The sequence below is a fragment of the Tasmannia lanceolata genome, unplaced genomic scaffold (assembly GCF_043159265.1).
Source record: "Tasmannia lanceolata isolate RefF3 unplaced genomic scaffold, GAP_Taslan_0.1 ptg000044l, whole genome shotgun sequence".
NCBI classification, from domain to species: domain Eukaryota; kingdom Viridiplantae; phylum Streptophyta; class Magnoliopsida; order Canellales; family Winteraceae; genus Tasmannia; species Tasmannia lanceolata.
This window is the reverse complement of record NW_027518721.1, coordinates 22,001,304-22,023,489: the sequence shown is the minus strand read 5'-3', so window position 1 is coordinate 22,023,489 and position 22,186 is coordinate 22,001,304. Positions and strand designations below refer to the sequence as shown.

At 40.0% G+C, this 22,186-nt stretch overlaps 1 protein-coding gene across 5 annotated transcripts in view; it reads left to right on the top strand.

Moving 5' to 3' along the window:
* SWEETIE (HEAT repeat-containing protein) overlaps positions 1-22,186 on the top strand; it is a 135,689-nt gene that overhangs the window by 87,520 nt on the left and 25,983 nt on the right. For all 5 annotated transcript variants that reach the window (XM_077374177.1, XM_077374174.1, XM_077374173.1 and 2 more), the window contains 5 exons: positions 967-1,034; positions 2,232-2,325; positions 20,336-20,568; positions 21,685-21,835; positions 21,964-22,032. In XM_077374177.1, coding sequence (XP_077230292.1) covers positions 967-1,034; positions 2,232-2,325; positions 20,336-20,568; positions 21,685-21,835; positions 21,964-22,032 — 615 coding nt within the window. The remainder of the gene's footprint in view (positions 1-966; positions 1,035-2,231; positions 2,326-20,335; positions 20,569-21,684; positions 21,836-21,963; positions 22,033-22,186) is intronic.

The window sequence follows — 22,186 nt, the reverse complement described above, 5'->3', positions numbered from 1 at the left end:
CTAAGTACTATATTTTATTCTTTACAACATGCTTAAGTCAATGAAACTACTAATTTTGTGAAGTTCATGTGTATTTTACAACAGTATTTTTAATTTTTTTTTCCAGAGTGAAAGAAAAGTGTTCAAATTTTTTTGCTATGGCCCTACAAAAGGATGCAGTTAAACCGGGATACTTGTATCAATGCTGTTTTCTTTCCAGTCTTTGATACCGGGATACTTGTTTTGGAGTGTCATGTCTGACATGATAGAATACAATACCGACGGGATCTTAATGGTTACTTGGATTCTTCATGGTTAATTTTGTTGGTAAAATAACTTTTATGTTTTATATCAATATTGTTTTTTTGGAGGTCTATGCACAAGGTACTTGTGTAGGCCCAACATATCAAGATCTGCACAATGCGATATGAATACTGATACTCTTACCCGTACCGGATACTTCAGGGATTCTTTTATTGGTCAAATAACTACCATGTTTTAAATATGTGGGTCTTATAAGTGCTAGTTTGCACAGTTTTGCAATTATAATTTTGACTTTTGAGTATGTGGGTCTTATAGATGCTAGTTTAAATTTCTTATTATTTCATCAAGTAAAGACTACTTAGGTTTATGGTTTTTATTTATAAATGTTGTCTCTTACCATATGGTATGGTCTACTCGTATCAGTATCCGTTTCCTTTAATTTGTAAGGTAGTGTTGTATCTTCATTCCCTTGTCTGTGTCCCATCACACACCCACACACACACACGGATACATAGGTTCTAATTTCTATTGGTAATGCAATGAAATAGACCATTTTTCTGAATGAAATGATTTAAAGAATTGGAGATGATGTTCGTATTAAATACATCGTATCATCAGAGTTACTTTTAGAGATCTGTTTGTATACATATAATTTACATGAAAAAGACTCACATGCCTCCTTCCTTCCTATTGTTTTAACAGACCTGACTATCTTCTTCTCAGGTTGCCATTATTGATGAGCAAATAGAAGTGAACTTGTTTAGTATGCTTGATGAGGAGACTGATTCTGAGTATGCCACGACCTTATCATTCTCTGTATTATTTGAATTTTGGATGTCTGGACAGGTTCTGCTATCATTAGGTGGACACGGCTAGAATGTTGAAATGTTTCTATTTTATTTTAATTTATATTTTGTATTTACTATCATCCTGTTGCTTTATTTCATTTTTACCAAGCTTCATCAGAATTGTTTCCATCCTATTTCCCTCCTTAGCTGAAAGGTGTTGTTGAATATTATCTAGGGATGGAAGTGATGCTAATTACAATTTTTAGTGACTTATTTCTCTGATATCATCTTGCATGTTGTTTGAGTTGGGTAGAAGCTAGTCACTTGTGACGGTTAGAATTCCTGATCGACATTGATAGTTATTGGTACGAAATTAATCTATTCAGCTCACTTGCTCACCAAACTAGTGGGCTAATTAACCATCGATTTGACTTTGCTCCACAAAATAAATTATCTTGCATGTAGTGTCATGGACAAAGCATTATATATCATTCATGCTTTTCGGAGTGAATTATTATTTGGAGGAGTTAGATTCCCATTAATTCTCACTTCACATTGTGAATGGTTGCGTGGATTAATTTCTACCAAATTTTGCGTGCATTGTACCCAGGGATTTAAATTTCGGTTTTGGACATAGCCGAAACTGAAATTTCAGCCGAAATACCGAAATTCCGTAAAAAATCAAAGCAAATTTCATTATTGTACAGAGATTGAAATTTCGGCTGAAATTTTGTAAACAAACATTGAAAATCACATTTTTCGGTAATTTTGGTATTTCGGCCGAAATTTAAGACCATTATTGTACCTCACACCAAGTATCACCTTTTAAACCCCATACACACGCACTCTTCCACATCATGAAATGTGCAGATATACAGTCCATTACATATTTCATTCCTTCATTATTGATAGCCAGTACTTGGAGCCTTTGTGGTTATTGGGCTCATATTTTATACATCTTAATTTCTGAATTGTTTCCCTACCTCATTTGTGTCCGCTTTGTCATGACATTCATTGTGTTTAGCATGCACAAGATCATCTCATTGGTAAATAGTGTTTCATATTCTGTATTATAATGCCTTAAATGGAAGGACATATTTTGGTACTTCTTGAAGATATTGCATTTATGACTAATTGAAGTGAATGATTTGGTATTGCAAATCATGTACTAATCAAGTTTTTAAAAAAATGTGCTCATAGGATTGGAAATTTGGTGCGTGCCACAATTAAGCGATTGCTTTATACATCATGTCCTTCATGTCCATCGCGCTGGATAGCAATATGCCGTAACATGGTGAGTCTTTGCTCTCTCCAGGAACCCTTTTATTTTGATATTTGCATTTAATTATTTACTTTGTTATTCAAGTGAATTCTCCTTTGAGTAAAGCTAAGAAGCTTTCTATAAGCACAGAAGAGTAAGAGTTTTTAGTGACAGAAAGTTTCAAATAAACAGGAAACAGTGAAGTATGCAGTACATCTAGGTTGACTCTCAAATTGAATATTTTTATTTTATTTCATGCATTTTGTCAATTAAATCTGTTCTGCCACTATATATTGTAAAATGGAAAACATATTGCATTCACTTTCTCAAAATGATTGGTTTTATCGTATTTGGGGAATCCTTTTAATTAGTGATACCCCATTGTCATGTCGTGTCACATGCTCAATAAATTTGCTCGAACTTTAAATATCCATGACTCTTTTGAGTGGAAGAATGATACAATGATGAAATTAGTTGGTGTGATAACCAAGAAAAGTTTGATGGGTCTCTCACTAGTGTGTGGGCATTTCATGACATGGTGAAGAGTCAATCTAGTGGTAAAAACAATTTGTGTTTCGGTTTTACTTTACACCCTCAAATGAGTTCTTTTGACTCACTTGGGTGGTATTTGGAACTTTTCTTTTCATTTTTCTCAAGACAATTTTTTACACTAACATTTAGGTTGCCCTAGATTTTTAATCTAACGCCGCGTCTACCACCACTGTCAAAAGCTCTTAATGAATTATTAGGTTGTATTGCCAATGGTTATCTTTAGTGGATGGAAATACACATTATTGGATGTTTGGATTGCATGATTGACATGATTTTGGGGCCATAGAAGATCAAAAGTAGGGCGTATCAGATGTACGCTTCATATCAGTCAAAGAATCCATTGTGTTGTGGTATAATGACACACCTCGTTGATATTAAAACTCTTTTTAGTTGCCTTTTAATATTTGTAGAATCGTAATACCTTGCAGCAGCAACTAACCAGAGAAGTGTAAAAATGAATTAATGAAGAGAAGAGTGCAATTGTTATGTTGGAGAGGAGATGAAGTGGAGAAAAGTGAGTTAGGGCTAGGCTCTACATCACTACATCATTTATATAATAAGAGAACAAGTACAATGACGAGACTGCCCATGCTAGGCTTATTCTAACTAGGGGTGCAACTCGGGTCGGGTACCCGAGGAACCCATTTTTCCAACTGTGGACCCCGATCCGAGATAAAGTAAGTGAACGAGTCCCTACCACCCTCTGGATCATCCACGTGTGAAGGAGAGCTCTGCCAAAGAACTCTCGAAACGGATGCCACCCTCATAGCATAGCATGAGTGGCGATATAAAAAGAAAGAGATATGTCTCGATCCGGAGCCAAGGCTCGAAACCAAGACATACCTGAAATAAACTCAGAGTCGCCATCCATGGATATGCCATGGAACCCTAAAATCAAATTCTCTGTGCAATGGATAACCAGAAATATATATGGGTTCGTGCCTGGTTACGAATGGGGAAGGTCTGAGAGCACCCCCAATTCATCCGAGTGCAAGCACTTGGTCTCTTATGCCATTTTTATTAACTCCAAAGAAGTTTGGGTAAAAATCATGTGAAATGGGAACAATCCTCAGGAGTCGTCTACCTAAGCATGCATTTCCTGAGGATAAAGATAATAAGCACACATAAAATAAAATGAAAGATGTGTCACCTAAGCATAGCTAGGTTATGAGTGACATGCCTAATGGGTGTCTAAGTTCTGATGTGCAAACACATGCAAGCTATAGCTAAAGGTATAGTATCAGTACAAGAAAGTAATAAAATACATCAAAACATAAAACACAAATCAATCCTATATATATGACAGGACAGAACAAATCCTAACTCTAATGCGACCTGACTCGGACCAAGATGGCCGTCCATCCCAGCTGCTCTACGTATCCCGGCCTCGGGAAGAATCGGAGTCAACGTAGTTCGATGACCTATTCTAAACTACAATGCCTAACCATCTAGAACCGCTATCCTAGACTCGATCCACTAGACTCGACTGATTTTTAAATATTTTTGTACGATTGCTTAAATTCAAGTGAATTGTAAATTTTCAGGACTCTCTATATGCCCTAACTAATGCAAGCTGGTTAGCCTTAAGCTAATGCAGGTGGTTCCTACATCTTATGTATAACTAGGCTGTGCAACCTAAGGAAAACCATGGGCTGACTATATGCTTCCTAGTCTAGCCATCGGTTCGACTAAATGTCTAACCGATCGACTCGAGGCCTCCTAACTCTAGGGACACTCATACGACAGGACACACCATATCAAACAAATCAGGACAGACTCCTAACTCTAAAACAAACCAAACGGCTAGGACAGACTCCTAACTCTAGGGGAAGATCTCTTTGAAAAAAGTTTTGAAGAAGTTTTTGCATTTTTGGAAGGTTTGACAACTTTATTTTTAAAGGTTTGGCTGGACTTGGGATAAAGATCCCAAGCTGCACTACGTACCTCGTGAGAGAGGATCAAGCCAACGTAGTTCGAAACGAACTCTCCTAACACTACTTCTAAGACACTCAACACTTTAGGCTTTTTTTTAAGGTCTTTTCAAATATTTTTGATGTTTTAAATTTCTAATGTTTTTGAGTTTTAAAATATTCAATGTTTTTGGATTTTAAAACTTTTTCTAATGTTTTTGGATTTTAAAACTTTTTCTAATGTTTTTGGATTTTAAAGCTTTTCAAATGCTTTTGAAGTTTAAAGAATTTTCACCCATTTGGTCAAAAACCTAAGGGAAAATACAAAGCAAAACCTTAGGGCCAAACCCTAGGGCTAACAGGGGAAACCCCTAAACCAGGTAAGCTAACTAGCAAGGATGACAAAATGATCTAAGATCCCAAAAGGTAAAGTTCTAATGAGACTGGGTAAGTCTCCTGCACACAAAGGATAGATGAGTCAAAGACTCCATAACAGTCACCAAAAAGACGAATGAGTCAAAGACTCTATAATAAAAAAAATAACACTAACGAAGATAAATGAGTCAACGAGTCTCTAATACTACAACTTAAAGGAGGAATGAGTCAAAGACTCTCTAAAATGAGCCGCTCTAATATAAGGCTGGGTAAGCCTTCTAAAAATGGAAACCCTCTAAATGAGACAAGGCTTGTCTCCAAATAGGGGCTCTATAAATGAGGCAAGGCATGCCTCCTATGGGTATACTCCCTACCAAACTAAAGCGATCTCCCTAAGGGGGAGGCTCTAAGCAACGAGGCTTATCCCCAAGGGAGAGCCGCCTAGCGAGACAAATCATGTCTCCTAAAACAGAGGGATTAAAGAATAAGGGCGTCTAAAAGACTAAACAAGTCTATTGGTTGAAAAAGGGGAGTGCTACTCAGACTAAGCAAGTCTCCTAAAATAATGGGCTTGGGCTAGCGCCTTCATCGCCCCCTGCAAAGAATTGCACGACAAAACAACTGAGAAATTAAATTCTAAAATAACAAACAACTCTTCCCTTCTACCTCCAAGGAATTGGAGAATAAAATTACTCTGGGGAAGAAGCCTAGATAGGTACATACACAATACTAATGACAAGATTGATATCATCCCATGAACCAAACACGCTCCTCCTTCTAAGGTATCTGCAGCATACACATATAGCATAGGCCAATGTGATTCCCAACTGCTCAAGGCCTAGGCTAATAACATTCACAGATTGAACACACACAAGAGATGCAATCACATACCTCCATAATAAGGGAACTACATAAGCAGCACAATGGTATCAAGAAGGGTAACAAGTCATTTCAACTTACCGTTGATAGTTGTATTGAATTGATAAGAAAAATGAAAACTAAACAAGTAAACTCAGCACTATGAATAAACTAGCAAGACTAAAGAATTTTATGCCAAGTCAAATAGTATCACGCCATCATAACCGAGTGATAGGGCTTAATTAGCTATGAAATAATTTCTTGATGAACAACCATAACCTAAATCATTCTTGCACGAGCCGGCCTTGTAGTACCCATGAAACCATATAACATATGCCATGTAACATAAAAAGCATCCTTGTGAGAATAAAAAATTTCGGAGCAAAATTAATGATGCACTCAGTACACTCCAAGCGGAGTCATAAGATGAAATTTCTAATGGTTACTTCATTCTATAAGATATGAATAGTGCAAGTATCGACATGAAAGCAAGATTGTGAAGTCTACTACAACATCCCAAAGGAAATGAAACGGCATAATCAGTGACACCGATTACATTACTTGATCCCGACTATACTCCAAAGAATATTGACAGGTTATCATTGACATACCATGATCATTGGCGTCATTCAAACTAAAGATTTATCATTACAATAGCATGACCGCTAGATGGTATCAAACAGAGCATCATATGAATAATGAAAAAATTATGCACTGAAGAAAAATATTCAATCATCCTTATAAAACGCCACAGCACATAAATCAGCCTACTATTATCAAGAAAACCAAGAACCGAATATGCTGTTGGAATCCAGAAATGATTAGCTTCAAAAGATAAGTCCTACTAATTAAGATACTCATCAAGCATGGTTACATTTGCATCATTTCCAGATAAGGACGTGCATATAAAACAAATCTAAAGTGAAGTGTTAAGGACGTGCATATAAAACAAATCTAAAGTGAAGTGTTGTCTGCACATATGAGAGTTAAAAAGTGCTCCAAATGCCAAAATAAAGTGTGGATTGCACATATGAGAGTTAAAAAGTGCTCCAAATGCCAAAATAAAGTGTGAACTGCACATATGAGAGTTAAAAAGTGTTCCAAATGCTAAAATGAAGTGTGGACTGCACATATTCAACGTGAAAGATTATGACAGTAAAAATGCATGAGCAGTTAAGGCATGAAACTGTGCAACTTCAAATATGTCCATTGCGATACAAGTGACACTTTTAGACATGCATATACATAAACTGTCCTAAACTCACACACTATGCTATTACCCTGTTTGGGCGAAGAACATTACATGGCTGCCTTATTTCAAGGCACCAAAACATGTACATATTCTCTTAATTACACAACTACAAACAGTCATATAGCCCCTCATATACCACAGAACTCAACACCTTAATAAGATTCGGGTTAAAGAGCATAGGACTACATCTTTACCCTATCTCTTGAGATCATTAAGCAAACTATATGCAAGCCCAAATTTACAACCTATTACAAGCTGGAGACAACGAAGGCACAATGGTGTACAATATGCCTTATTCTAAAGCTTCTCCAACACTTAAACACGAGATTCCCAAAGAATTCCAACTGTCCTTTTTTCTGAACATATAACTACAGAATTAATGGCAGCAGGGCAGCAACTGGGTGTTTTAAGACCAATAAAAAAATATCACAACAGCACATATCCAGTGGCTTAAAGAGAATATTCTAAGAAAATAATGCAATAAGACCATGTAAGCTAGTGAAAAACTGGACTAGTGTAAAACCAGAACAACATATAAATCATACAGATCAATGAGAAACTGAATCAGTTAAAAGCTAAATTATAGAAAGACCAAACCAATGTGTAAATTATATGAACCATTGAGACTAAACCAGTGAAGGACAGAAATCAGTGAAGAACCAAACCCGTGTATACATCAATAAGATAGTACCTAGGCATTTTTAATCAAACAAAGTCCATAACCGTGAGTGTACATATCTCAAAGGCATTATCGACGTGGAGTTGTTATATTTCAAGGTAAGAGGGCAAAAGACAATTCATTACATGTACCATTTCTCCCTCATTTTTCAATTAAAAATAAACTCAAGATTGAAGCCAGGAATCAAGATGAAGATCAGGTTCATAATTAAAAAAAAATTATTTTCATCACAAACAAATGGTGATACTTATACATATCAACCCAACAGAAGCCTTTTGCTTGCACATTAATCTGTTTACGAGAATGATACTTCTTAGTCAAGTCAAAGTTTATATCATATCATAACCAATTACCATGTAAAAGCAAAAGACTAATCATCTTAAACTCTAAATCCAACCAGTAACTACTCACGAAAGTATAACATGTTACAGACCTACAAAGTTATCCGTTGAGTCACTCAATTATCCTTTCAGCAGATCAGAATAAACAATGGATCAACCACACAGCGTAATAATTTTTAGATCTACCAAAAATGTGATGAAAACAATAGAACTCAGGAAGATCGGACGACTTGAAATCATGGTTAGCAAGAGACTGAACAATTTGCAACATTTGATATTAAAATCTAGATATTCACACAACCAATAAACCACAACACCATTTAACAGGGGAATCCAAACACAAATGATCATATATAAAAGCACTGGAATCCACATCTACATGCATTTTTCCAAAAATGACCACCTTACGCTCATTTCATTATTTCTTACCATGAAAACAAAATCAACAACACTTACAGCCAGTATCATTTCCAAGCACAATTATATAAAATAAGATAAAATCCATAACGTATTTCCACAAGCACAAAGATACCACAAACTAACCAAACATTCGGATCATGAATGGGAATTATAGCTTAATACCTCAAGCATTAATTGAAATTGAAATGAAATTTTACCTCTGATTGGTTATCTCTTCTATTCGAAAGCAGATGATGTATTTGATCTTCCTCTTTCTTCAATTTCCAGCTCCAATCACCACAAAATCTCCAGATCCAAAGCTTACAAGGTAAGAGAAAATCAGATCTTAGGTTTCTACAGCCGGATCTAGAGTTTTAGACCATAGAAATAATGGAGAGGGATAAATCTAAACTTTGTTGATCAGATCTAGGGTTTTTAGTGTGATGGAGCAAAAGAAGATAATAAAAAAGAAAATTAAGAAAGAAAACAAGGATTGATGTTGGAGATGATGATCAAGATCTTTCAAAGAAAAAGGAATGTGAATTTGCCACCGGAAATTGACCGGAATCCGACCAGATCCGACCGGAGGAGACGATCGGAGGGTAGAAGAAGAGTAAAATCTCTCTCTCTCTCTCTCTCTCTCTCTCTCTCTCAGATCTTGCTCAAAGCCTCTCTGCAAATCTCCTTTCTCTCCTCACTTCTCAGATATGAGATTTCTTCTTCACGGACCAATTTGAAAGAGGGAAATCAGATCCAAGGTACGATGATCGGCCGGAGCCCGGAGGTAGAAGAGATGGTGGTGGAGGTATTCGGATTCCCAGCCGGAATTAAAATCAAATGGGTTAAATCTCACGGTTGACAGATCGGTGGAGAAGGGGGTTCCCGATGGAGATTTAGGTTCAATGGAGGTGTAGGAAGAAAAAAGGTAGATGACGGTGGGATTTGACCGGAGCTCCGGGGATCTGCCGGAGAAGATGAGGATGGAAGCTCTTTTTATCTCTCTGCTACAGCGAAAAATGAGATCCTACCTCCTTTTTTTTTATTATTCGTTACAGGTTTATATAAACAAAAAATAGCTGTTGATATTCACACTCCCTAAATGATGATCGCACAAAATTTGATAAGCGCGCGAATCGGCTCTGTCCCAGACGGGATTATTTACCCCCCTTATACATGAAAATGATATCTTTACCTCCTTTTCCCCCATGGACAGCCCCCTTTTCAAATGAATCACCCTCCTTTTGGTCTGCACTGCGCACATTCTCTCGGCTCGTTCACTGAGCGAACGCGCTCGGATCTCGACGAAATTTTACGGAGACCTTAAGCTACCCTAGGGTTCGATTTGGGACCCCAGCTCACTGATTTGACGAGGCTTCGCACAAGCAACGCGAACTCGGGTCCGGTCAAAATGGGGTGTCTACACCAACCCAACCCGAACCAACCCGATTTCCAACCCGGCTGGGCTCAACCCGACCCAACCCGATTTCCAATTCATGCACATGTTTTTTGTAGGCCCCACTGTTTTTTTTTGCTCACATTTCTACACAGGCATCCACCATATAAAAACTCTTTGTAACTGAACTGAAGGATAAATTTATGTTGAAATTTAAGCACATTTCTAGCTTCAATGGGAAATGTGTTCAGTTGAAATCGGGTTTTAAGCACATTTAAGCACATATCGGAATTGGAAATTGGGTTTCGGGTCGGGTTGGGTTGCCCGACCCAACCCGATTTCCAATTCGGGTTGATTTTTCCCAACCCAACCCAACCCAACCCGAATTCGGGTTCAACCCGTCGGGTTCGAGTTGAACTCGACCCGAGTTGCACCCCTAATTCTAACACTCCCCCTCAAGCTGGAATGTAGAAATTATACATTCTAGCTTGTTACAAATATCGCTCAGCTTTGCTTTATTCAATGGCTTTGTGAACATATCAGCCAATTGATCTGCAGAATGAGTGAATACAATGCATATCTCCCCCTTCTGGATTCTCTGACGAATGAAGTTACAGTCGACTTCGATGTGCTTTGTTCGCTCATGGAAGACTGGGCTTGTCGCAATATAGATGGCGGCCTTGTTGTCACAGTACAACTGTGAAGGCAAAGAAGATACAATACCAATCTCAGACAGAAGTGATCTCAACCATATAGTCTTTGTACTCGTGTGTGCCATCGCTCTGTATTCTTCCTCAGCACTTGACTTTGCAATGACATCCTGCTTCTTGCTTTTCTATGACATCATGTTACCTCCTACAAAGGTCCAATATCTTGCAGGAAATCCAGCCCAATAAGCATCAGAGAATCCCTCAATTCGCATATGACCATGTCTCTTGAAGAATAGGCCTTTTCCTGGTGCATCCTTCAGGTATTTAAGAATCTGAATCACTGCACTCCATTGTGAGGTACGTGGGGAGCTCATGTACTGACTGACTACCCTTACGACATAAGATCTATCAGGACGAGTAACGGTAAGGTATATGAGCTTGCTCACAAGTCTTCTATACCTGTCAGGATCCTCCAACAGGTCTTCTAGAACTAGTTTTACATTGTGATCCATAAGTGCAGACAGAGGTTTTACGCAAAGATTCCCTGTCTCTTCCAACAAATCCAAAACATACTTCCTCTATGATAGAGACAAACCACTAGAGGAGTATGCCACCTCCATCCCAAGAAAGTATCTGAGGCGTCCCAAGTCTTTTGTAACGAACTCTCTTTGTAAGGTCTTCTGTTTCTGGATTCCCCCTGAATTACTACCTGTGATGATGATATTGTCAACAAATACAATCAATAGAATGCACCATGTTGAGGACTGATGACTGAATACCGAATGATCTACAACAATGAAGCACGGGTGTGGGTGCGACACGACACGGGTACGCGGGTACGTGATTTTCCAAAAAACTCGGGTGCGGGTGCGTTTGGGTACGTTGAATATAATAATATTTTTATTATTTTATTATATATTTATAAAAAAAAGGAGAGCAATCAAATAACAATAACATCACCAAAATGAAAAATTCTAATATTACTCTTCATTTCATACGTGATTAAGTTCATCATTAAAGCACCAAAATAACATAAAGCATCAATGCATCATCAATCCTTATTCCTAGAGGTCCGTCGCCTCATCTCCAATATCGACAACATCGTCCTCTATGTCGTCGGTAAAAACAATGGACTCCAACTCCGGATCAGCCAAAGAAAGAGTAGCAACTTCGAGTACCCCTACATACTCGAAGGAATCAAATGTATCGCCACCTATGTCCCACATCTTTGTCTCTCCTTGCTTATATTGTGGAGTTTGTCTTGAGAGAAGCCGAAGATTGCTATGAACGAAAACTAAATCTTGAGCTCGTTGTGGAGTTATCTTGTTCCTCTTTGAGAGAATGCACAAAAGAGTAAGTGCTCCAATTCCTCTCGGCATAAGATGACGATGAAGGTTGCATAAGAATCGTCAAAGCTATGCTTTGAAGCATCGGGGCACATGTACCATGGATGGCCCACCACTCATGAGGCTTGATAGTGAACCGTTCATTGATGGAATCAACATCATTGAATAATCCAGACTTCATGGAGAATTTGGCGAACTCCACATTAGCTCTCGTGCGGTCCTCGGAATTGATGAAGTACCTCTTGAAGCACTTTATCCCCCCGGTATAAATTTTCGCATCCTTATGTGGAGCCACCCGACTTGAATCTTCACTGAGCCATTGCTCATTATAATACCTTTAAGAAAGAAAAAACTAATTTAGCTTCAAATTTCAAGTTAAAAGTTAGAACTTAGAAATAAACATAAATAGCTAAGAATCCAAATAAATTTAAAGTCACATAACCTTGGATTCAATGAATGAGCCAAGCAATGAAGTGGAGTGTTGCTCTTGTTCCAACGAGCAACAAGAATGTCCTGCACCACGTCAAAAACTTTGGACTCCTCTTCTTTCCTCTTTCCTTCCTTCCTATATATCGCCGCCCTTACTTTCTCTATCATGGTATCCCACAAATCATAAACCAAGTGAAGGCAAGGCGTATCCGTGTCACACTCTCTAAGCATGTCATAGATGGAGGATGTAAATGCGAGTATGTAGTCAATAGAATCCCACCATACGTCATCTAACACATTCTCTTTTACAAACCTCGCTTTCCCCACGTCATCCTCCCTATAACAAGTTCATTTGTCGCTAATAACCATTGCTTGAAGACCTTGCTTTAAGAGTTTCCATCTCTTAAGCATAACAATAACACTCGCGAATCGAGTCTCCGCCACGGAAAGCAACTTCAAAGTGTTGAACTCGTTGAATATGGCTAGTCTCATGGAATGATTTATTATGAAATTCTTAATGATGCTAGCATCTCCCGAAACATCCGTTATCCAACTACATTGTCATATGTAACTTGATTTGCTTCCACATTCTTCGCCGCACATATGTTCTTCAGAGCAAGGTTGAGGGTAGAGTCGTCCTTAGCAAGTTGTACCCGGAGGCAAATAATCTGAAATTGGATTGTTGGCCGCATAAGAGTATGAACTCGCATAGTGTGGGTTCATTGCTAGGTGAAATGGCAAGCCACCGGAGTAAAACATCCGAGCAATCTCGCCATGTAGGTGATCACGGGCCGCCATGTTGAATGCCTTTTCAATAGCACTCGCACTTCCACTTGGACCACTTGTCTTCTTCCTCTTTAGATCAAAACGTGGAGGGACATACATATTACTTGGGCAACTCAATGATCTACTACTTGATGATGGCAGCAATGGCACTCTCTTGGGAGCATTTTGCTTCATACGCTCTTTGCATTCTTCCTCAAACCTTTGCATTGCAAGTAGATCACTTGCTTTCACTTTAGCACATGGTCCGATTCCTTGTCCCGCTATCTTCAACAAGTGCGTCCTAACCCTTGTGTAGGAGCTACTGAAACTCTTACTACAAAAATTGCATTGCCACCTCACATTCCCTCCACCCTTAGGATCTTTATCAAATCTAGAGACATGCTTCCATAAAGGCTTCGACAAATCTTCATTAGTAGAAGACGTATGTGCGGCTTGGGTGGCACTACTAGCACCGGATGAAGACATTCTAAAATCTATTAAACAACAAAAACAATCTTAGCACGCAACGTTGCAACCCAAGAAAACAAAGTTACAAGGCAACAAACAACAACAATTGTAAATTTGTAATGCAATGCAATTGAGGACTCTCAACACTCAACAGTTAGTCAGTTATTGTACATTTGTACCCAAAAATGTAATGAGCCCCAAATAGATTTTTGGACTCAAAATTAAACAGAACAGTGCCTAAACTGAACAAGTGAATAGGGCCTAAACTGAACAGGGCCTAAAATGAACAGGGCAAAATCACTAAATGTAATGAGCCCCAAACAGATTATTGGACTCAAAATTAAACAAAATTTTGAATCCAATAATCAGTTTTGCATAATTCAAACAGATTATTGCACAAACATTTGCATTTAAGCAAGCCCTCTTTGTTTTGGATTTTGAGAACAGATTGTGAGTCCAAAGCTGATTCTTGGACTCAAAATTCATCTCAATAGATTGTTAGTCCAAGAATCAGCTTTTGACTCACAATCTGTTCTCAAAATAAAAAAACAAACAGTGCCCAATGTCATTTTCAGTCTAATAATTAGTAGTGGACTGGAAAAAAAAATAGGGGCTGTAGTAAAGCCTATTCTCTAGCAAATCCCATATACAAGCAAATACCAAAATTCCATATACTAGCAATTAGCAAATCCCATGTACTAGCAAATCCCAAAATTCCATAGCAAATTCCATATACCACAGTTTCAGATTTAACTTTTAAGGCCCTGTTCGTTTCAGATTTTGACAACCGATTGTGCTCCCAAAAGGCCAAAAGCCCAAAACCTATTTGGAGATCAACTGATTGTCAGCCCTAAATAGGTTTGAGGCTGATAATCAGTTGCCAAAATCTCAAACGAAAAGGGCCTAAGTTTGGAGATTATGACAACTGATTGTCAGCCCTAAACCTATTAATATGAGGAAATAGGTTTGGGGAACACAATCAGTTGCCATAATCTGAGGAAAAAAGAAGGGAGGAAGAGAGAGAGAGAGAGAAATACCTTTAAGAGAGTGGAAGGGAGAGCCGGAGGTTCCGTCGGAGGAGGGAGAGCCGGAGCGAGATTCCGTCGGAGGAGGGAGCTGGAGGGAGAGCCGTCGGAGGAGGGAGAGGAAGAGGGAGAGAGAGAGAGATATGAGTTAGGGTTTGAATAAAACCTAATTCGTGCAAGTTTTAAGGGTTTTTTATAACACCCCCCCCCCCCCCCCTTTTACTCCACACAACCCACCCCATTACATATATGTATGTTTAACCCCCGACTTTTACCCCCCACACCCCCCAAACTTAAGTTTTTTTTTTAAAAAAAAAAGTTAAACGTGTCGGGTGCGTACCCGACACGCACCCGATTCACAAAACAAGGTTTTTTTTTAAACAATCTCTAGGGTGCATACCCAGGACGTACCGGGATGTACCCGTACCGGATACGCACCCGACACGGGTACGACGGGTGATTTTAAGTACCCGTGCTTCATAGATCTACAACACATTGTCTCAAACCAAACCGCATAACGGCCTCACTGAACCTGCCAAACCATGCTCGTGGAGACTGCTTCAAGCCATATAGAGTTTAAGGCGACGAACAGAAGATGACATCTCCCCCCGAGCAACATACCCTGGAGGTTGCTCCATATACACCTCTTCATGGAGGTCGCCATGCAGGAAAGTATTTTTCACATCTAATTGATGAAGATGCCAACCGTGATTGACTGCCAGTGACAGGATAACGCAACAGATGGTATCTTTGCAACTGGAGAAAATGTTTCATTGTAATCAACACCAAACATATGAGTATAGCCTTTAGCCATGAGTCGAGCTTTCAAACGCTCAACAGTACCATCTGGCAAATATTTTATTGAGAATACCCATCGGCAACCAACAAGTTTAGCACTAGAAGGAAGCGAAATTAGATCACACGTCTGGTTGGAATGTAGAGCACCCATCTCAAGGTCCATGGAAGCACGCCACCCTGGGTGAGCTAGAGCCTCATCTAAAGACTTTGGTAACACAGCAGAAGACATTGAGAGCACACAACTTTTGAAAGAAGGAGTAAGACGATCACAAGAAACCAAATTAGATATAGGGTGTGCAGTAGAATGAGAGCGGGTACAAGAGGCGATAGGCGAGTCAGATACAACTATAGGAGAGGGAAGAGAGGATACCTGGGTAGAGGGTAAAGAGATCTCTTGATGTGAAGGTGATGTCTCGGGTCGAGAAGGAGGCGGCCGACCCTGCCGCTGATAGTGCTTTGCAGTAGCCGATGGAGGCAATTAGGGAGCACAGGAGTCAACTTGACCAACATGACAATCAGGAGGTGATGGTAATGGGGCCGTAAGCACAGGGAGAGAAACGGACACCTCGGGTTGACGGAGGACTAAGGAAGGGCTCTGATTTAAAAAATGTAACATCAGCCGACACAAACCACCTACGCAGATGGGTATTGTAACAACGATAGCCTTTCTGGGTACGAGAATAACCCAGAAAGACACCGTTCCGACCGAGGATCGAGTTTGTCCCGACTAGGACCTAAATGATGGATAAAACATACGCAACCAAAAACACGAGGCGTAAGGGGAAAATGATTCTCCTGTGGATATAAAGTGTGATACGGGGAATCACCACACCTAACAGAGGACGGAAGGCGATTTGCCAGAAATCATGCAGTCAGAACAACCTCACTCCAAAAAGATTTAGGCACCCTCATCTGAAAAATCAAGGTACAGACCACCTTGAGCAAATTTCGCAATTTCCTCTCGGCTACACCATTCTGCTGCGAGGTGTAAACACAGGAAGTTTGATGTGTAATGCCATGAGGAGAGGAAGGCCTGAAAGCCATGAGTACCAGAGAGAAACTCCTTAAAATATAAAAGATAAATAACGCCTTTCTCCAATAGCTTAAGCTTTTGGAGAAGTTGGTAAGTTAATATGGTATCAGAGCCAAAGGTCTCGAGTTCAAACCTCCCGGATAGGAAAAATCCACATGCGATGGTCGGCCCAAAGTGGGACCACATGTGCCACTTGTTTGCCAAGTGGGCCACACGTGCGGGGGAGTGTTAAAATATAAAAGATAAATAACGCCTTTCTCCAACAACTTAAGCTTTGGGAGAAGTTGGTAAGTTATGGAGACATTTGAGATTGCAACCAAAATTATTCTTTATTTCAGCATGGAAAGTTTTAAAAGCACAGAAGACCTAAGAACTGTCCTTCAGTAGATACACCCATGTCATACGTGAATAATCATCAATAAAGACTATAAAATACTTGAATCCATTATTTGACGTGACTCTAGAAGGTCCGCATACATTTGAATGAACCAAATGATAAGGACTATCGAGTCGACTGACGACTTGGGAAGGAAATGACACTCTGAGGTGCTTCCGAGTTCACAAGACTCACACTGAAAAGAGGAAACAGAAGCATGAACTAAAGATGTCTGGCGGAGTCGCTGAAGTGAGGGGTGTCCAAGGCGACAATGCCACTGAATGGCATCCACAGAACTATGTAAAACGGTAGAAGAATGATTGCAGTCAAGGCGGTACATCCGATCCACCTCACGCCCTGATTCAATCATCTTCCCAATTGAAAGACCCTGAAACACATAATAAGAAGATAAAAATGAGATCGAGCAATCAAAATTTTTCGTAAGTTGGCTGACAGAAAGTAAACTAAAGGGAGACTTAGGAACACACAGTACAAATGATATTGGTAGGTGACGCGAGGGACACATGGTGCCAATACCAGTGATGGGAGTAGTGGAGCCATCAACTAGAGTAATGGACTGAGAATTAGATGGAAAAGAACGAAAAGAAGAGAGTTGAGATGAGTTACCAGTCATATGATTTAAGGCTCCGAGTCAATGATCCAGAATCCTAAGCTAGAGAGTAAGGTTGTGGGTGAACTACCTGGCTGAGCAAAGCCTGCAGTGGGAGGATGAGCACTCAGACGAAGGCGTTGTATTTCCTTATAGTCTGCCTTAGTAAAGCTGAAGGAATCATCAACAGGTGCAGAGACAGAGCTAGAAGCAAGGGGCTAGCTGTCATGAGATGTGCTGAGCGAGGCGGACGAAGCTCAGGGTGAAGTGTATATTAAGTCTCAATCTGGTGACCATCACGCTGACAGTGGGTACAATAAGGACGACCACGTCCACCACCAACACGGTCACCACGACAGCCACGGCCCTGAGCTCATGGCAATGAACCGCCGCCCCTGACAGAGCGACTACCACCATCATATGCAACTAGAGCAGAACTGTCAACAGGGAGCTGTGATGGAGAATCACAAAGACACTGTTGTGCACGTGAGTAGGCCTCTAATGACGGAATGTTGCCTGGGCCAAGAATCTGATGGCGCAAATGAGTGAACTTAGGACCCAGGCTCTCAAGATAGTGCACCACTAGAACCTGTTCCCTCTATCGGCGGAGAACGGTAACATCGGAGGTAAGAGGCATGGATATGTCCAGCTGCTGACACAAAGAGACAAACTAGCCGTAGTGAGCCTCAAGAGACATGTCACCTTGGCGCAGACGCATCCACTCAGAATACGTGGAACAGATACGCGTGAGTTTCTCAACTCCGGAATATGTCAAGGCAGTGTGATCCCAGATCTCCTTTGCGGTCGGGAGGAGAATCATGGTAGAAGAAATGGCAGGGGTCATGCTCTGCCAAAGAAGAGTCCAAATCAATGCGTCCTCCTGTTCCCAACGAGTATATGTAGGATCCTTGGGCGGGGGAGGATCGTGACGAAGGAAACTGACCTTACCCTATCCAAGAAAATAGTTCTCAACCTCAACTTTCCAGGATAGGTAGTCGGTTCCATCAAGCTTGGCAGTGCTCAGCTGTGGATAAGAGCTCTCCGCAGGTGCCAAGCTAAGAGAAGAAGAGGAAGCCGGGGGGGATGGGGTTGGGCACGGACCTCAGTGGTCATGCCAAGAGAGGGATCCACAATGACAAGTGGCTCCATAGGGACAACAATTGACCAGAAGGAAGGAAGACCCACAACAATCGCCCACCAGAAAAAAGGAGAGCCTACTGACGAGAAGAGCCAACTCCAAGGATGAAGATCGGAGAAATCAATAATGGAGATCACGGCTCCGAAAGGAAACACCACGAAACGAAGGTATAGAGAGTCTCGAAGACATAAAACAGAAAAAAATAAGGAAGAATTCGGAGCCGCGGAGAAAAGAGGGGAATATTATTAGAGATTTAATGCATGAGGTAAGGAAAGAGGGTTAGGGTTTGTAAACAAAAAAGGGAAGAATAGGTTACAGGGTTAAGGAGGGTTGGTTGTTACCGAAAGATTGGAATATCGTTGTGATCTGTTACGAAAGTGGAGTGGGGATCGGGGTGTATGACAGATATAAGGTTTGGGGGGGGTGTCGTATTGGGAGTACCGCATGAATACGGGGGTTAGGGGTGACCTATTACGGATACAGGCGTGGGGGGGGTCATGTTGGGAATAAGGGGGGGGGGGGGGGAGAGAAGGTGTTAGGGCTAGGCTCCCCCTCACTACAGCATTTATATAATAAGAGAACAAGTACAATGACGAGACTGCCGCTACTAGGCTTATTCTAACATATTAAAAACAAGGAGTGCAGATATCATTTACCCCGTTTTATTTATCTCTTCTTGAAAATGAAGAAAAAGACCACCAAAATGGCGAAATGCAGTCATTTTTAATAAAAGACAAACATGACCATGATTTCATGGTTGGCCCTGCTGACCTTATGGACTACCTGTGTATCTTGCACATTGGAGAGGATTGGTATGACTGGGAATCGTCCCAGTGATTTTGGAGTTCTGCTTTAGTCTATTGGTATTTTAACTTGGTTTCTCCTAAATAAAGTTCAGTTGCTGAGTCTTATTAACCAAGCCAAGTTCTTTTATCCTTGGCAATGATTGGATAGAAACATGGTCATCGGTATTAGTTTCGTGAATATGATATTTAATGCGCCCCTGGATAGAACACTATTTCATCCTTATTTTGTTTTGTATGCTTTGTTCTTTTTCTGCTTTTTTATATTCGAAGGAAATACAAAATTGTATTATACTTTGTTCCTGTTTGCCTCTTTGGCTCTCCACTGCAGCCTTTTCTGTTCACTTTGTTTACAAGTTCTGTTCTTTAATCTGACTATAATGTTCTTCCTCCTGGAGATAAGCTCCATCCATTGTGACTACATCTGCTAATGTTGGGATTCTTTTTGTTCCTCATATTCCCATGCTCGGCCTATGGTTTTATTTGGGTAGTTGTTGCTTTTACCATATTGGAAGACTGATGTAATGGTCTCTGACATCTAGAGGTGCCTTACATTATTGGAGTATATTTCATCTCTGCACATCCTATGCTTATTAAGTTGTGTTTATTTTTTTTCTAAGCATGACTTCAACGTCATCAAGCAGTCCTTATATCATTTGAAATGATGTTTGTTTACCTGGTATCCAACTTAGCTGATTTTATCAACTCGTATCTTTAGGGGTAGTAATCTTGCAATGATTTTATGCTGGAATTAGACTTCATTTCTTTCATTGCATCAGATATGAAATTCAACCATTAAGTATTGACATAAGTTCTGGCATGATTCCTGAAACTATCATCCAGGTACTGGCCACATCAGCAAGAAGGAATCCTCCAGAGTCTCATACCAGATCTGAGAATGATCCTTCAAGTGGCACTTCTGACGGTGATGCCAGAATGAACTATGGAGAAGACGATGAAGACATGATCGCTAGCCCTGGTGAAGGGCGGGTGCAAGATTCCACCATTGATGTTTACAGTGGTCACCCTAAAAGAGTTAAGCATCTCAGATACCGGACAAGGGTTTTTGCTGCAGAGTACGTGAGTGTGCAACTTATTTCCAAAGCCTTCTGATTGCAATGTTTCCCTGTGACTTTCTTAAACAGTTGGTTTTGAAGCCTAGTTTTACGTCTCCCCTCAAACAATTTTAGTCTAAAGAAGAACAGCAATCTTTCAAATGTGTATTTCTATCTTAATGCTGCTTTCCATGACTACAAATGTTTATTTCTATCTTAATGCTACTTTCCATGACTACAAATGTTTTTGTAGAAATAGTTATGCCCTGGGTTTGATTTATGTTCAACTTTTATGGATAAAAGCCACTCATGTGCTGGATTAGAAAATGCTTGGCTAAGCTAGAAAGCTCATGTGAAAACTTCATACCTGAGATATTGCTCTATCGGTCAAAATGCCAATCTTGAAATATAGAATGTTACTAGGTTACTACAGACAAGAGTACAAAATCCAGATGTGGACCTTCCATCGTCAATAGAACTGGTCCCATCAACATCTGTGTAGGATTCTATCCTCTCATATTGGCATGGAGTATTGAACTACCCAGACTACCCCTATGATACATCGTCGTATTACAGACAGCATCGTGTAACAGTTGGATTGATCAATAAGCATCATTTTGTCAGCAAGAAATAAATCTTTGGTACTAGTCAATGCCCTGGTCAACACATTATCTACATGATGGTAGAGACAAAGAGAAAATAAACAATCCCTCTGCCTAATGCTTCTCCTGTATGAAATAGCTATGTTTTGTCTGCCATGAAGATCAAATTAGATTTGATATTGACTTTGGTGGTTTTGTCCCTTTATAATGAATTAAGATAAAAGCGATGACCCTCTAATCGCATTCAAAAATTATATTCGCATGCAAAAATTATAGACATGACCCTATAGTTTTTAATTCACATGGTACGGTTAAAACCAACTCAACTCAGGTCAGTCAGTAGATTGACTTGGGGCATTTCTAGCAGTTATCTGAAGCATAAATTTGTAGACTTATTTCCAGTTGTCAGGCCCTCCCCAGACCCCGCAATGGCGGGAGCCTCGTGCACTAGGCCGCCCTTTTTCCAGTTGTCAGGCACTCTACACATCATCAATATCAAACAATTACCTTGACCAAACTGATTTTCTTAATGTAGGTGTTTGAGCTATCTACCAGAAGCTGTTGGGACAGATCCTGCACATTTTGATCTCTCTTTGGCAAGAAAGCGGCTGGCCGCTGATGGACATACCATTGTCGATGATTGGCTAATCTTACACATACAAGAGCTAGTTACTCTTGCTTATCAGGTCCTAAACACAAAATGACGCTCCTCAATGCACATGGGTTCCTCTTTCATAATTCTCAAGAACTAAATTTGCTTATGATGTTTATGGAAATGGACATGGTTATATCTTGGACTTTCTGTATGTCATAGATAAGCACAAGCCAGTTTGAGAACATGAGGCCAATCGGTGTGGTACTTCTATGTACCATTATGGACAAGGTACGGCAATGTAAAATGTGAAGTATTTCCATCCTGCACAGTTTTCTGTTGTGCTTTTCTCGCTTCAATAATTTTGATGCAATAACTCTCGCCTATGTTTGACATGTTTTGTTACATGCCGCATGGTACTGGTTTTTTTTCGATGTTACTTTGT